This window comes from Tauraco erythrolophus, chromosome 1 (assembly GCF_009769465.1).
Source record: "Tauraco erythrolophus isolate bTauEry1 chromosome 1, bTauEry1.pri, whole genome shotgun sequence".
Taxonomy (NCBI): domain Eukaryota; kingdom Metazoa; phylum Chordata; class Aves; order Musophagiformes; family Musophagidae; genus Tauraco; species Tauraco erythrolophus.
In genome coordinates this window covers 55896288-55912643 of record NC_141465.1, presented here as the reverse complement: position 1 = coordinate 55912643, position 16356 = coordinate 55896288, and the positions used below count along the sequence as shown (strand labels likewise).

Sequence of the window (16356 nt, the reverse complement as noted above, 5' to 3'; positions counted from 1 at the left end):
ACACATGAAGCATGAAGGTTTCAGGTTACTGTTTCAAGAACAAAACTCATGCTTGTACTGCAGTTTTCTTGCATCTTTAATGGAAGTCCCCTGGATTTAGCATAGTGACAGTTCTGTAAAAATGTCTTTACAGTAGTGGCTGCTACAAGGAATCATATCCTCTTCTCCATGTAAATGACTCTCATAAATGCGCTCTTTGGTAGTTTAAAGGTCAAATAAAAATTACACGCTCTCATTTCCTTCACAGAAGCCATGCATCATATAATTTGAAAAAATCTACTCTGCTAAAATCAATTTAATAGGCTTGAGTCTTCTACTCTAATTTTTTCTTTATCATCCGTAACATTTTTTTTATTATTATTATTATTTTATTTGTATGTGTGTTAGCACTGCCTATATGTTAAATTAAAATATTTGCATTTTTGGAAGAGAGTAAGATGAGATCCAATAGTTCTTTCTGATTGTTTTATATGTACTAATATAAAGAGAGATGAAAGACCCAGTCCGAAGTGCTTCTTTGTGTCACCAGAGCACTGAAAAGCAATTGGAGCTTACTGGTCAATCTACCCCATCTGTTTTTTCCTGGTAAGATCACTAAAATTGTCTACTTTATACTTAAACTAAAACTCCTGGGCCTCTTCTGCACATGGTTTCTACCGTCAAGCTCTTGAAATGCCAAAACCAGTAACAGCTACAAAAACATTAAAGACCTTGAAGAATTTATGGGAAAAACTGGCTGTGGTCAATATACTTTTGTGATGATTACTAACTGCACACACTACAAAATTTCAGTGATGTGATTAGTTAAGTTTTTCATTGTTCCATCTGCTTGGTTTTGGCATGGCTTACTCAACAGTTATTCACTGCACCCTATTTGTATCAATAGACTGAATTGTCAGGCATAATTCATTGTATTTCCAGATCAGGTGTGTTTACCAGCAACCTTGATATAATTGCCTGCTAGGGCTTGGCCTTCTGCCATGGATTTCTGTCTGGTTTAATAAGATAGAAGTAGCATGGGCTTAGAAATACAACAGATTCTTTTATAAATCTTTGTAGATTTGGTCTGATCACTAGGAATCTTTATGGTTCAGTACTGGTGCTGGACACTTTGAATGGTTTTTATTGAGAGGGGAGGAGGTATTGAGTATAGAAATCCCACAGCTCAATCTCTTACTAAAATCTTAAGAACTCTGTGTGGGATCATACAGTACTTGTGAGGAGTTAAATACATTTTTAAAATAAGATTAAATTATGTTATTAAGTAAGGAAACATCTAAATACATGTTGGAAGTGCAGACAAGAGTATGCCAGAAATGAAAAAGGTCACTGCCCTTTTTCATTTTAATTAGGGCAAATACTTTGATAGAAGAGACAGTGGAGGCTGTTGGTAAAGCTAGAAAAGGAATATTGTCCATGGCATTTTTTGGATTAAATTTATGCTATAATAGTATTTATTTTTTCATCTAAAAATATTTATGTTGACTAACACAAATCCAGAATACTAGCTAGCAGGTATTTTACAAAAATTACAGACCTCATGTAATTCCAGTTCAGCCTACCCGATAATGCCATTTTTGTTACACTATAGTGTTTAAACAAAAGTGCTTTTCTCAGAAGATTGTTACCTTCTGAATAGTGAGAGAGTGTGAGGAGACTGACACAGGAAGCTCCTGCCCCAGATCCAAAAATAGTAACTCTTTTTGGGTCTCCTCCAAAAGATCCAATATTTTCTTCAATCCAACGTAAAGCTTGGATTTGGTCAAGCAATCCATAATTGCCTTTTGCAGCTTGGTCCCCAGTACTTAAAAAACCTATAAGGCAAAAAAAGATAATTTTAGTTCACCGGATACAGAGTTAGCTACAGGGTATCTACATATTCACAACACATCTTCCCAACTTTTCATCTTCTGGGTTTTTTTTTTCCTTCTTTTTTTTGAAAGGTCACAGTCCTTGTTAAATGTCTCCAGTGCAGACAGTGGAACTCATTTTGTATGCTGTTTACTTTTGGTTTGTTTTTCCCTATTGCAGAGGTCATGTTCATGAAAAATCATTATTTCCTTTTTGAAATAATTCTATATCAATGCAACAATACAGACTGAAGATTTTAAACGTTTGATAACTGTTTGTAAAGTACAAAAACTTGGGAAATAATTTTTGTGCAAAGAAGAAACTAGATACTCAGTCTTCCACTGAGAACAAGGTTTCCTAACACATTAATTTAAATGCTTCTCACCATGAACCAAAATTGTTCTAAACTACACAGCTCTTTAAATTATTGTACTTGTGATACGGATAGACACACTCAGAAAAAGAAGGATGAAGAACATAGCAAAAAGAGCAGGAAAAGCCTAGGAAAAAAATGCATTTCAATTTCACAGAGGATATTTATTAGGAAGATAGCAGGTAAATCCTTGGCAATTCAGCCTTTGGAAGGGAGATTTTATCTGAACAAACCAGGTTTTTTCTCTTTTCTTGAAAATTGCAAGGAGAGCTGTGCTGCTGTTTTTTGTTCCTGTACTGTGGTTATCAGATTTTAGAAGTAAAGCATGACAAGTTTGCTGCTTGTCTTGCAACCGAGAACAAAATGACCGAAAGACTGAGATTAATTTTGTTTTTCAGAAACCAGCTAAGGTGGAACACTGCAGTTATCCACGCTTCCTATCAGTCACAGTTAAGACCTTGTGCTAAGCCCAAATTACCGCATTGAGCCATGTACTCACACTCCTCTTTTTAACTCCCACAGACCTTTTCCTATCAGACAACTGGAAGTCAGAAGTCCATTAGAAATATCGTACAGCACATGAAAGTTTTCAGATGGACATTACATATTTAGGCACTGCTGACAGCTGCTTATCAAGACGAAACGAGGAAATCACTTGGCTGGTGTTTCCAAGCTAGTTATCAGTTCAGACAAATTTGCCAGAAGAGGGCTCCAGGACTAAGGAGATCTGCAGTCCCGGATCAGTTTGAGATGAGAGACTGTAATCCTGAGCCACCTTAGCCTGCTGTGACAAGACCTTCATGCTCCTAGGAAGGACTGCAAGGGAAGTCTGAGGTTCCTAGGGAAAAAAAGGCCTTGTGGTACATTTCACCTGCTTTGGCAAAGGTGAACCTCTTTGCACTGGCTGCAGTTATTTTTTCAGTGACAGGAAGAATGAAAATTCACAAGGTGGAAGGGATTCGCAACATGGAGGAAGCGGAAGAGAAGGAAAGGAAAGAGAAAAGAAGAAGAAATTAGACATCAGACATTTACACCTGTCAGACTTTCACCATAATGTTTTCTATGGTAAAATTCCTACAATGAGATGCAAAATCCAGGCTCAAGGTTTAAAAGCAAGATCACATAAGGACTAATCTCTAAATATGGAATGCAATATGGTCTATGTTACAGTGGCATAAATTTCTGCATGCAAGCTTAGACAAGATTGAATGGAATGTGTTACCTTGCACCCAAAAGAATCTTTCTCATATTTAATTAGTAATTGTTAATATGCATTTAATGTCAGTAAGTATCTGATGAATCCCTGTATTTTTCGTAAAACAGTTGCTTCAATTGCAGTAAAAAGAATTGTATCTTTATTGCTAAATAGCATTTTATACAGCTTTCTCATAAAATGTCTCTAATAAGGGCAAGCATAGTAGTTTGAATAGCAGTAACATCTTTTTTCTCTTCTATACCAATGGGGAAAACCCAAACAAACTATTAATTTGTAATTGCCTCAATTTTTTTAACAGATGTGTTTTTCTCTTTTTCACATGCCTTTATTATCTTTTTAGGACTGTCAAAGAAAGAATAATCCACTTGCTGGCTTTGTTGCTGCAGCTCACTGCAATGTTCTATAATATTCTATAATTAAGCCTTTATTCAATCAGAACTATGACCTCCCTGGGAGAAAGTGACTGTTGTAACCTTTAAAGCAGCATGGTAATTAATATTCCAAGCCTAAACACATTTTAGCTCTTCTAGCAGCATCAAGCTAAAGCTGGTTGATCTTTGTGATTTTGAATTCTTTCCAAATGTACTGAAAGGTGACTGAGTAAAACTGTAGTCAATGAATATCTGATGTTAGACGAGTGAAGATTTTTTGTTTCCACAGCTCTTTGCTGATTCTCATTAATTGCAAGAACAAATTTTCTTAATTTAAAAACTAATCATCATGGCAAAGTGTCAGCCCCACATGACACAAACTGAATTCATAAATCTGGCTTTTCTTGATGAGGATATATTTTCAATAGTGCTCTGAGTATCAGATTAAAATATTTGTTCAAAGCCATTTCAAGAAATTCAGGCAAGGGGTAACTTTTTATCTAGAAATAAACAACACTGAGGTTGTTTGTTTGTTTGTTTTTTCTGTGACTACTGTAAAGATTTCAGAACAATATCTTCCTGTGACACTCTAAAATCCTGAACAAATGGAAATGCAGCTTTTTATTTCTGAGATGAGGATTTATATTCTGTGCCTTTTACGTATGTATTTTCAAGTGCATTTAAGACTATTTCCCATTTCAGAGTTTGTCATGATTTGAAGGGCATTCTGTGACCTGAAAATCCTTAGGTTGTGGTTTTCATTGAACCTGGAAGTTCTTCTCACTATCATAATGGAACAGAATAAGGAATGGTAATAGCTGAATACGGAAAACAAAGAGCTGTTGTTTTTTGTGTTTGTGTCCTGTCCCCCGTCCCCACCCCCCCACCCCCATATAATGACATAGAAAGGCATTAACAGTAGCATTCATTTCTTGACTTCACAAATATTTCTTCCCTTAAATAATGATTTGGAAGGGTGATCATATGGCTTTTCCATTGCAAAATGCCATGGACAGCAACAACTGAACAGGAAGAAAATGAGTACATCCATGTGTGTTGAGTGAAATACCCCAAATTGTCTTAGGGAACATTTGCTCCAAACTTATTATACCTGAGGGAACGATGACCAGCTGGACTGAGTAGTAGCCGTGGAATTAGAGTCTTCTGAAGCAAATGTCAGATTGAAGAGAAGGGCAAAAGAAGCATGACAATTTGTAAAAGTAGAGAGAGGGAGATGGGGAAGACAACAGCAGCTGGACATAGTTTGACATTGGTCACCAACATCACAAACTCCCTCCAGCCTGGACAGGGCCCCCTCCGGTGGGGCAAGTGCACCCAGTCAGGGGTTGTCACACAGGGACTCCCTTGGGGTGTGTGTGGCCTCATGGGGTGTATTTTAACCTGTGTGGGTTGATGAGTGATCAGGAGTAGCAGGACCTCACCTGATGCTGGAACAGCCATATGTCCCACATGGAGAACAGGGGAACTGCCACGGTCTCCTCATGGAGCTGCTGGTGACCCACACAGCCTGGGGGTGGCTTAGTGTATACCTAGCTCTGCACATTTGTGTGTGTGATTAGAACTTTTTGGAATTAGTTACACAAGGGTGTTCAGAAATTTGGAATTGTTTACTAACCTTTCTTAAGTGTCTAGTATTGTGGTTTATATTTTGTATTAATCCTGAAAGCATTGCTCACCGACTGCTTGTTAGATATATGTTGTTAATAAATCAATAAACTGCTTTGATACTTAGTTGATTTAAACCACATGAATTGAGCAGCTTTTCCCTATGACTGTTTATTCTATAAAAATAAATAAAAATGCATAATTTTATAAGAGGAAACAAAGTATTCTTGATTTGTTTTGCTGCATTACTTGTAATTAATCTTGCATCTCATTTTTTCTGCTTTCTTTCATGTAAAGTAACATTTCTTTAAATTGAGGTTTCTAAAGTAACAGTTTTATTTACTTTTCTCTGATTGTATTAAGAGAAACATTCAAGATGAATGCTTTAATTTTAACCTGCTAGATTAGCTACAGTCAAGGAGGAAGAAGACTACAAATGGAAATTACAGGGAATTTTGCTTTTCTACAGCCTTTACAAATGAATGGACTCAGAAGTCACATGCTGTCACTTGCACTGTTTTGATAATGCAGTGAAGACACAAAGCTACACACAGAGCTCCCACTCACACAAGAGAAAAACCCTACATCTATCTTTATAGTTGATTTTCCCACTACGCCACAGAAATCTTGCTGAGAGACTAAACAAACCCCTATAAACCAGTGGTGATATTTCCCCCTTACTACTAAAAAAGTTATGTAGGTACCCACAGTGACAAATAGCAAGGGCCAATATCTATAAAACCCATCCAGACAGCTTACTTCTGTCCAGCTCCCACCTTGCCTTGTGGCTGGAGGCCATCCCTAAGTTGGCATGCTGTGCAGACTTGCAAGAGGGAATCTAGAACAGAATAGCTGGACCTCACACTGTACACATTTCATGTACTGTTTTTACTATAGCCTAACTCTTCTCTGGTCCTGTGGGCTGAATGAATGACCAACTGGTGAACACCATGCGTAATGGGGAGCACACTTTCCAGCTGAGGTTCACCTAGAAGGGTCCAAGCTGTACTTTACAGAACCTCTCTGCAATGTGAATCAATGTGCATGGAGGTTGTGACAATACTGATGTTCTCTGTGGACATGTACTCTTGGTCCAAATTAAAATGCTAGTGCAGACATGCTGAAGATCAAAATTATGTTATTCCAACCATGGAATTTCAATTTGCAAGGAGAAAGCTCAGGTGCAGCTGCATTTCAGCTGTGGACCTTGTCCAGATATGTGAGTAAGTAGGCTGCTTAACAGCTATAAAGCATTTCACTTATACTAAATGTGATACTGGAATATAATCTATCCTAATACTTAGACAAAAGTATTTTCAACTGAAAGTTAAGTGGTGATTTACAGGCATTGTCTAGATAATTTGAGGAGAATGGCATGAGTATGTCAGGAAGAAACATCAAACATAACTGACATCTTTGTTTCACCTAGAGCTCCAGATCGGAGGAGATATGGAAGGATGTATGGATCACTGTTAACTTTAGTCACCTAAAAACTCTGCATCTGATCTAATATAATATTTTTTGTACTAACCTGACAACTACTGTGAAGAGACAAAAAAAAAAACCCTCCAAAAGTAGCTTCATCTTTTTAGACATCTATCTTTGGATTGGTAGAATTCCCATCAAAGTAATTTTCTTTCTCTGTAGAAAATAGACAAATGTAGATGAGCAGCTTAGACCTGAAACTTACCTTTTAGGCAAGTTTAGGTGAAATCAGTTCCTACCTAGAGAAGAAAGTCATCTCTAGCACTTGTGGCTTCTATTGGTCAGGACAGATAGACTGGCAAAAGGGCAAACTCTGCTCTGCCTGCTATTGAGATGAAAATATCGAATGACTCCCCTAACTTCACTCCAGTTTTCCTAGATTTAACCGGCAGAAAGGGAAGAGGAATTTGTTTCCATTTGAGGACATGTTTCATTTTTTCTGAAGTAGCTGTGCAGAAATAAGAAGGTTTTATCTCTCAGGAATTACTAACCTAGCCATTGGCATGAATACTAAATAAATTTTTAAAAGAACAGAAGAAAATAATTAAAATACATATACTTAGGAAAAAGTAAAGATAAAGAAAAAAAGACCATAAACCATCATTAAGTTAAAGACAGTAAATTATGACCTGAGAACTACGACTTCAGCCTCAGAGATAAATACAATCACTAGGAAAACCACAATCTTGTAGCAATTTGCATTTGTTTTATTCCTATGTACTGATTTCTCATTCTTTTTAAATTATTCAAAAAATAAAATACTGCGACAACTTTCTTTTGTCATTTCCCACACAGTAATACCCAGTACTGTAGAAAAAGCCCATTCTTTATCTTCGTATTTTGGGCCTAATCCATACCAAATCAATTTGATGGCTAGCTGAAAGCCAAAATTTAAACCGTGTTTCTCCATTGCTTTCTTTCTTTCTTTCTTTCTTCTTTCTTTCTTTCTTTCTTTCTTTCTTTCTTTCTTTCTTTCTTTCTTCTTTCTTTCTTTCTTTTCCTTCCTTCCTTCCTTCCTTCCTTTCCTTCCTTCCTTCCTTCCTTCCTTTTCCTCCTTCCTTCCTTCCTTCCTTCCTTCCTTCCTTCCTTCCTTCCTTCCTTCCTTCCTTCCTTCCTTCCTTCCTTCCTTCCTTCCTTCCTTCCTTCCATTCCTTCCTTCCTTCTTCTCTCTTCCCCTTCCACTTCCCCTTCCCCTTCCTTCCTTCTGTTTGTTGCTCCCAAAGTAGTGGAAGCAGGAGACTAGACACGGAGCTACACTTCCACCTTCAGATTTTTTTCCACTGCTTCCTTAATTATCCCTTCCACATTGGTTAACAATGACATCTGAATTCCTGTATCAACGCCAGACATAAAGGAAACTTTGTATAATGAAGGCATGTGTGATGGAAGTAAGTTGCCTCCTCTATGTGAAGAGACAAACAGTGATAACAATGATCAAAACCACTTGTACTACATTATATTTTTCGAAAATATTTACTTCATTTCTTTTACTTTCTCAGTATAAATATGAGCTGCTGTATGGTCATTTAATTCTAATCTTGAAATTTTCCATTTGATATACATAGTCATATGGGTGCAAACATAGTTGGTTGTACTCTATGCCAGGCTGTAATAGATTTTAAGTTATTAGAAACTTAAGGGGAAGCTATGAAAACTACAAATGCAAAAGATGCTTCTGTTGTGATTTTTTGCAGGTGGGGTACTTCAGTAACTTTTTTCAACAATGTCAAACAAAAAAGTATTTCCTTTTCTCAAGGAAGAATATTTTGCGCTACTCTAGTAACTCTTAGGACAGGTTTTTTTTTTTTTTTGTTCTAAATTTATACTGCAATAGATAGTATAAAATCTCCCACTGGGAACAGACAAGGTTGATTTGGTGTGTGAAAGTCAGTATTTTTCTTACTGCTTCAAATAGTATCAAACTTACAAATACAACATGGTACTGATAAATTGTACTGACTTTAAGATTTAAATAAAACTGCAAAGCAGAAAGTTAACCAGTTATATTTGATACTTTTTTTCCCATTTAAGGGGGAAAAACATAAATAACGAAAGATTAAACCTCATTTTATCATATGTTTTAGTAGCTACTACAATCAATTTTAAAAGTGCATCTTGAAATGAGGTACATTTCTCACTGCAAATGAAGTACTTCTGCTTCTTCTTCTGCCCTTCACAGGTTTTCTTAAAATAAAAATGTTTAATTCCTGAGACTTTTCCTGCCATATTGTCTGGATTCGCATTTCTTTTGTCCTTATGACTCTTCACAGCTGCTGCCCAGACCAATATAGCCTGCTGCAATTTGTTTGTCTGGCAAAATTCTCACAAATAATATTGATTTACAGAGCATCTGATCAGAAATATGACATAAGCAATATAAATAAGATACAAAAGACTATGCTTTGAAGCATAATCATGTCTTTTTTGTTTTCATTTGTGAAATGACAGAGTAGGGCCTTTTAAAAGCAAAGATCAAATGCCAAGCATACAGCAGTCTTCAAATTTTCTGATAGCTTTCGTCTATACACATCACATTCACCACTGTAAAAGTGTACCTTTTGAACTGAAATGTTAAAGTGTTCAAATGTGGAATCAAATCCATTGGGGCTTACTGAGTACATAAAGACCACAGTTGGTTCAAGAAATCTCTGAGATACAAATAGGTGAAGGATAGAGGAGTATTAGAGGGAATTATCATATAAGTTTGTCGTATTTTTACCCTTCCTTAACTGTCCCCAAACATCCTCAACAACATTTGGAGACAGGATGTTTGGCTTGATGATGTTTTGGTTGGAATCAATACAACTATATATTACTTTTGTTTTGGCTCTATGCACAACTTTAATAGTACCCTTTTAAACTTTACTGCAAAGATGGTGGGATGCAATATGGAGTGATGGTGACCTTGGCACATGTTTAGCAGAAAGAAAAACATCGCTGAGTTTTTCCTGCAGCATGAATGGCCTACGCAAAGCTGAGCAAGCATCAATGCTGCACAGGCTATCTCTGTGCAGAGTCTGAGACAGCTATCTTCTAGTGACTAAGATGAATGGGAGGACTGTAGAGTGGCCATGTATGGGTCTGTGCAGAAATAATGTTACACAGATACTTCTTCATCCTGAAAACAAAACAATAATGCTTTTCCTTCAATTGCAAAGCAGTTTGAAATTTGCAGGTGTTACTGTCAAAGCAAATTTTAATATTCAGCAACTCAAGCAGTAGCATTTCTGGCTGAAATGGCTACTTACCCTACCTAGGTCCAGATAACACTCATTTAAATTTTAACTCAAGATATAAGTGAGAAGAAAAATGTAGTGAAGACAATTCAGCTTACAGTTTTCATATGACTTAATAGATTATGTTAACATATAAAGGATAGCGATGTATTTAATCCAATATTCTAACTCAGGCTTAAGCAAGAAAACAGTCTCTTATGATTCTACCTTGATGGATTCTTTCAAATTACTTCTATTGTAAAGATGAAACCTAAATCTGCTTGTCTAGAAAGAACATTTCATTACCACATGCGGTACAAAAGAATAGGTCAGAGAGAGGGTGAAGTAAGAATATTATTATTTGTTTCTGTATTGTTTCAGTACTGAAATCTAAAGTGTGTTCTTTACAATTTAGATAAATATCTAGTCTTAAATACATAAAAGTCTTTTGAAAATGTCTTGGATAGCATATATTTATAAGACACTCAGGGGAAAAGAATGAGAAAAGACAATAGGATACATTATAACAAGATTTAAAACCTATTTGTATACACATTTCTAAACAGTGAAAAGCTTCTTTGAGAGCATAAATTTATCAGAGCACTAGGAAGATCAAGTTTCCTTCATTTAAGCCATTATGATTTTTCTACAATGAAATAGTTTTAATGAATCTAATTGAAATTTGTACATGACAACTTAACTGTTTTTAAATTTGCCTTGTTCATTGTAAAATGCTCTGAAACTGTCGTGCAACGTTAGGCCAACGAATGTTATCTAAAGCATTAGAGACATTCAATTCTATCACCACTATTCATGATGAGTAGCATATAAGCCTATATGAAGCATCACTAAAGAAGCTTTTACCAATTGTTATGAATGTAGAATGTTTTTTTAAATGGTATACAAAGATGACAGGAACAAACATTGCAAAACACATTCATTGATCTATTGTCTTATTTACTATTTATCCAAATATTCATAAGTTAAACCTGCCATTACACAAAATACAATAAATAAACCAGTAGGTCCAATAAAAAGATTGTTGTTGAATGCATTATAAAGAGTCTGATTAAAACCAAACCAAAACAAGCTAAAATCAATCAATTGCTCTAAGAATGTCATTGTCTGGGAAAAAAAAAATAAAATGTGTGTGTTGGAGAAGAGACTCACAAATACCTGGTGTACCCAATCAGCTTATGCTTTGCAAATATTCTCTAATCACTGGCCTAGATGGTCAAATCCAAAGGCATTTAACAAGAGAAATGCACTATGAGTACAGAAAAATGAAATGAGCCACTACTTTTTTGTGGTGTGTTGATCCTGGCCAGCAGCCAAGCATTCACAAAGCTGCAGAGCACACTCCCCACCAGAAATACAAGAGGAGAAAATGAAAAGAACAAACACAAGAAAACTTGTGTGTTGAGATAAAGACAGTGTAATAGCTGAAAGAAAGAGAAGAAAACAACTGAAGAAAAGAACATCACTCGCCACCTCCCACAGGTAGACCAATGACTAGTCAGTCTGAACAACAGCTACTTGGAAGCCAAACCCACCGCACTTCTTCCTCTGACGTTACGTCCTCTGAGCATGGTCCTATATGGCATGGAATATCCTCTTGGCCAATTTCTATCAGCTGTACTCACTCTTGCTCACCCTCCCAACCTCTTACCCACCTCCAGCCTACTGGCTTTGGGTAGGGTGAGAAAAATAAAAAGCCTTGGCCCTGTGCAAGCACTGTTCAGCAATAGCCAAAACGCTTTATTATCAACGTTGTTTTAGTTATAAACCCAAAACACAGCATCATATAGACTACTCTGAAGACATTTAACTCCATCCCAGCCAGATCCAGTACATTATTCCATAGTTGTGGCACAGATCTCTACTTCTAAAGCATCTGGTCGCTTTTTAGAAGTGCCTATATCATCAAGATATATACCTATGCTATAAGTACATGAAAGTTGGAAATACTTTTTTTATTATTATAAAATACAGATGAAACTTACATGAAAATAAAACTAAATGAATATACTTTTGATATTTTCAACTAAATGATCAGTATTATGAGGGAGAGACAGCATCTTTCACTGGTCATCTGTAATAGAGAAAATCTAATAGAACAGGGAAAAAAATTTACCTATTTTAAAGACAAGCAAAGACATTAGGTTTACCCCTATAAATGACAGGAAAGTTAGCCTGCATGACATAAATAGTAACCAGCTGTAAAAACAGCAAAAGGATTTTTATCTTTAATTATCAGCTTCAAAAGATTGGAATCTTTCAAATAAAAAGGTTATAGCAGATCAAGAGCAATTTTTTCTTACTAGGAAAAGCACCAAGTGACCAAGTAGACAATATTATTACATTAATATACTGATATCAAAAACCAAGTGCTTACAAGTCACTGTAAAAATAAGAAATAAGGGCTCACAATAAGAACTTGATGGGGTTATTTTTTGTTCAGCATTTAAAACAAAGTTACCCAAGAGTTTTTGTTGGTTTTATATAATGCTACTTTTAAGAGAAATAAAATTGCACTGTAAACCCGTAAGTTTCCATTGGAAAGAAACTCATAGAAACATAAATTTCTCCACTGGTCAATAGGCTGTTAGTATAATGGTACTATTACCTCTGAAAAATGCAGGTGTTCTCTTGAACATATTTGGTTTAGTGTTCAACCAAATTAAAAGTCATCCTACATGACCCTCCAGTGAATCCTGCTGGCAGTTCAGGAAGTAGTCACCACCACTGACATATATCTTCTGACTTTCAGTTTTATTTTCTTATGCCATAGCCACCTCTTCTCCAGTAAGAATGCTCTGTGCTGTCTTATGTAAGAATTGGATGGCAACTAGTAGCACCCAAAACTAATAATTTTTTCTTGAGTGAGTGAAATGATTAGAAAATGAGATTTTGCATAAAATTAGTGTTTTGTACACATTAGATAAGGGCCATTAGCAGGCCAGTCTGAGTGCATTGTTCCCATTGCCTTTTCACTCAGCTTGTTTGTCCTGAAACAATAATTAGATACATGTCCACTAAGTCCAATGGAAAAACACTTGGAATTGTATGTTTCTGTAAATAAACTAACAAATCAACTAACTAGCTAACTAACTAACTAAAATAACACCGTTATGTTATCTAATAAACTTATCAGAACAACTTGGATTCTGCGCATTCAGTGCAGTCAAGGCAGATGCATATTGATGTGATACCCTACAGGTAACATCCAGCTCATAGAGCTTCTTGCAGGGAGATGAGTTGAGCGTAAGGATTCAATGGTTGGCAAAGAAATGGAAGTAGGATAATGCTAATTCTCTGCATTGGCCATATGTTGAGGAGAGTCATGCAGAACAAAAAAAACCATGGCAAGGGTCACTCCAGTTTGGGATTAACAATGGCCTCTTGCAGCTGTGTCTGTAACACCCTTAACACTGTCCTAGGCATTTACAAATCAGCACCATTTATCCTCCTTGGAATGTGCATAACAGATGTTCTGGGAAAAATCTTCACTGATCAAAATCCTCAAAAATGTTTCAGTGACATGTAGGTAGCTGGCACAAATTGTGACTTCCAGTAAGCTGATCTGATAGAAGAGGGGCCCCACCATCAACAGGAAAACAAAGGTCAGTTATGATCTGGTCCCCAAGCTGCAATGCATGTCCCTCAGAGGAAGCTGCATTTTTGTGCCTCTGTTCACATTTTTGCTGTGTGTCCCATTTTGGGCTTAAAACTGTATGCATAGTTGGAGCAATGAATGCAGCAAAATATCAGAAAATAGAAGAGAAACACATATTGAATAACTAATATGCCATGCAAGACACATCATTAAAAAAAGATTTAAAAAAAAAAATTTAAATTTGTTTAGTTTAAATGGGCTACTTGCAGAGGTAAGCACTTATAAATGCAAAAAGTAGATGTGACGGGTGCACTCAATCCCTCAACCAAACTAGCGGCGGTTTGGTGCAGGCTCCAGAGGAGGTAAAGGCGTGAGCTGTAGCTGTCACCGGGCCATGAACTCCTCGAGTTTCAATCTGTTCTCTGTAAACTCACAAAGTTGCAGAGTGACACCATGAGCATCCCTGCCTATGAGCTTGGAACAGCAATCATGCCATCAATGCACGAATAGTGGGTGGCTTTTCCAAGACTTATTTATCAGTTGTGCTGGGTTTAAGTGACGGGGGTTCGGTAGCACGGACGGGCTGTGAAAATGACTCCTGTGTGTAGATGTGAAAAGCTTCCCGGGCTCCAAAACCCATCCCCTCAGGCCACGGCTGAGCAATCATCACCTCTGCAAACGTCCTATTTAAAACAGGGACAAAGGAGCCCTAACCGGGGCTGGACCCACCCTGAAGAGAGGGATGAGGCGGGGGCTGCCCTCGAGCCTCCCGGGCAGGCGGCTGCCTGCGCCGGGCTGCCGCTCCCGAGGTTCGCCGGGCCAAGCACGGCTGCAGCGGAGAGTGGACTGAGATCTGAAGGATGCGGCTATGCAGACACCAGGATGGCAAAGATGGAGCGGGAGTAGGTGCCCGAGCTGAGGTTCCCCTGCAGCCCGTGGTGAGACGGCAGCGGCCCGGCTGCCATCCGTGGAGATTAATGGTGGAGCAGAGATCCACCCGCAGCCCGTGGAGAAGCCCACGTTGGAGCAGAGATGCCTCAACCTGAGGGAGGTCGTGGAGAACGGTCTCCGTGAGCTGCTGGAGCCTGACGACGAAGCACAGAGGCACCTGATGCCCGGGGTGGGAATAGCAGCTCCCTAAGAAGCCATGACTCTGTGGGGAAGAAGCCCACGCTGGAGCAACCTGATGGGTAAGGATTGCATCTTGTGGGAAGGACTCACGTTGGAGATGTCTGTGGACTGTCCCGTGAGTAGGCGATCCATTGGAGCAGGGAAAAGAGTGTAAGGAGTTCTCCTCCTTTAAGAAAGGAGAGGCAGAAGCAACGTGTGATGAACTGATCTGCAACCCCCCCATTCCCTGTTCCTCTCCACTACTGGGGAAGGAGGTAGAGTCGGGAAGAAGGGAGGGGTGGGGGGAAGGTATTTTTAAGGTCTGGCTTTGTTTTCTTGTTATCCTCTCTGAATGAACCGTTATCGAATTAAATGGCGTTGTCCCCAAGCTGAGTCTGTTTTGCCTGGGGCCATGGTTGGTGGGTGATCCCTCCCTATTCTTATCTCGACCCTCAGACCTTTTGTTACATTTTAATCCTCTCCACCTCACTGAGGGGAAGGAGTGAGAGAGTGACCTCGTGGTGGCTGAGCTGCTGACTGGGCTAAACCATGACATGCATACCTTTCCATCGCATGTGATTTGGCTACGAGCCAACCACTTTATCCCATAAAAATGATAGCTTTACTGAGCCTTCTTTGAGGTCTCCCTGCTAGGCAGTGTGGCTGCATGGTAGTGATCTCCCCTTGAGCTGGGACATCTCTCAAGGTTGCTCCTCAAGGAAGACAAACCTTCTACCAACAGCAGGTCTTTGGTAAACAACCAATATTGTACCTAACCTTGTAGTATGGTAACTTTAATTTTGCCTTGGTAACTTTGATTGCATGCTGAATTGATGCTAATGGAAGGATTATAAACCTTGTATATATAATCTTTTAGATCTAAAGCATTGACCAAGTCTGGGACTAAGTCTGGATGTAGCCACACCTAAACTCCTCTGTGAGAAAGTTTAGAAAGCAAGGGGGTCCACTCTGAACCCTGTGACACAATGAGAGGGTTTCCTTCATGTCTTATATTTCATTAGACAAACTGTTGACCAAGTCTGAGATTAAGTTTGGACCCAGTCGCACCTCATGATTTCATAGTGATTCCTTAAGTGTTCTAAATCACTCCCATATGTAGCAGTAGGACAATGTAATAAAGAGAATGCAGCATCTAATAAAAAATATTTTCCTATTAGGTAGCCCGACATCATTAATCTATTATAAAAGGCCATGTGATTTCAAATAGTAGACTTCTTATGATGACTGTCCACTTGGAAGAGGGTGGTGGTTAGCAAGTGATCATTAGTAATGGTTTCACTTCTCTTCTGCTCCATGGACAACTGTCTCTTAAGCATCATTTTCAGTTGCAAAAAGCAGACATAATGAGTTACCTCATTGGGTTGTGTTGCTTCCTGTTCTCAGGTATAAACTCCATTCCCCCAAACTAGAAAACAGTGTGTAACATTTAGACAACTTAGACTATAAAACTAAAAATTAACTGTGCTTTTTCC

At 38.0% G+C, this 16356-nt stretch overlaps 1 protein-coding gene across 5 annotated transcripts in view; it reads right to left on the bottom strand.

Annotated features, from left to right (window-relative positions):
* Positions 1-16356, bottom strand: part of NLGN4X (neuroligin 4 X-linked) — a 139709-nt gene that overhangs the window by 10516 nt on the left and 112837 nt on the right. For all 5 annotated transcript variants that reach the window (XM_086609555.1, XM_086609560.1, XM_086609573.1 and 2 more), the window contains one exon: positions 1629-1814. In XM_086609555.1, coding sequence (XP_086465681.1) covers positions 1629-1814 — 186 coding nt within the window. The remainder of the gene's footprint in view (positions 1-1628; positions 1815-16356) is intronic.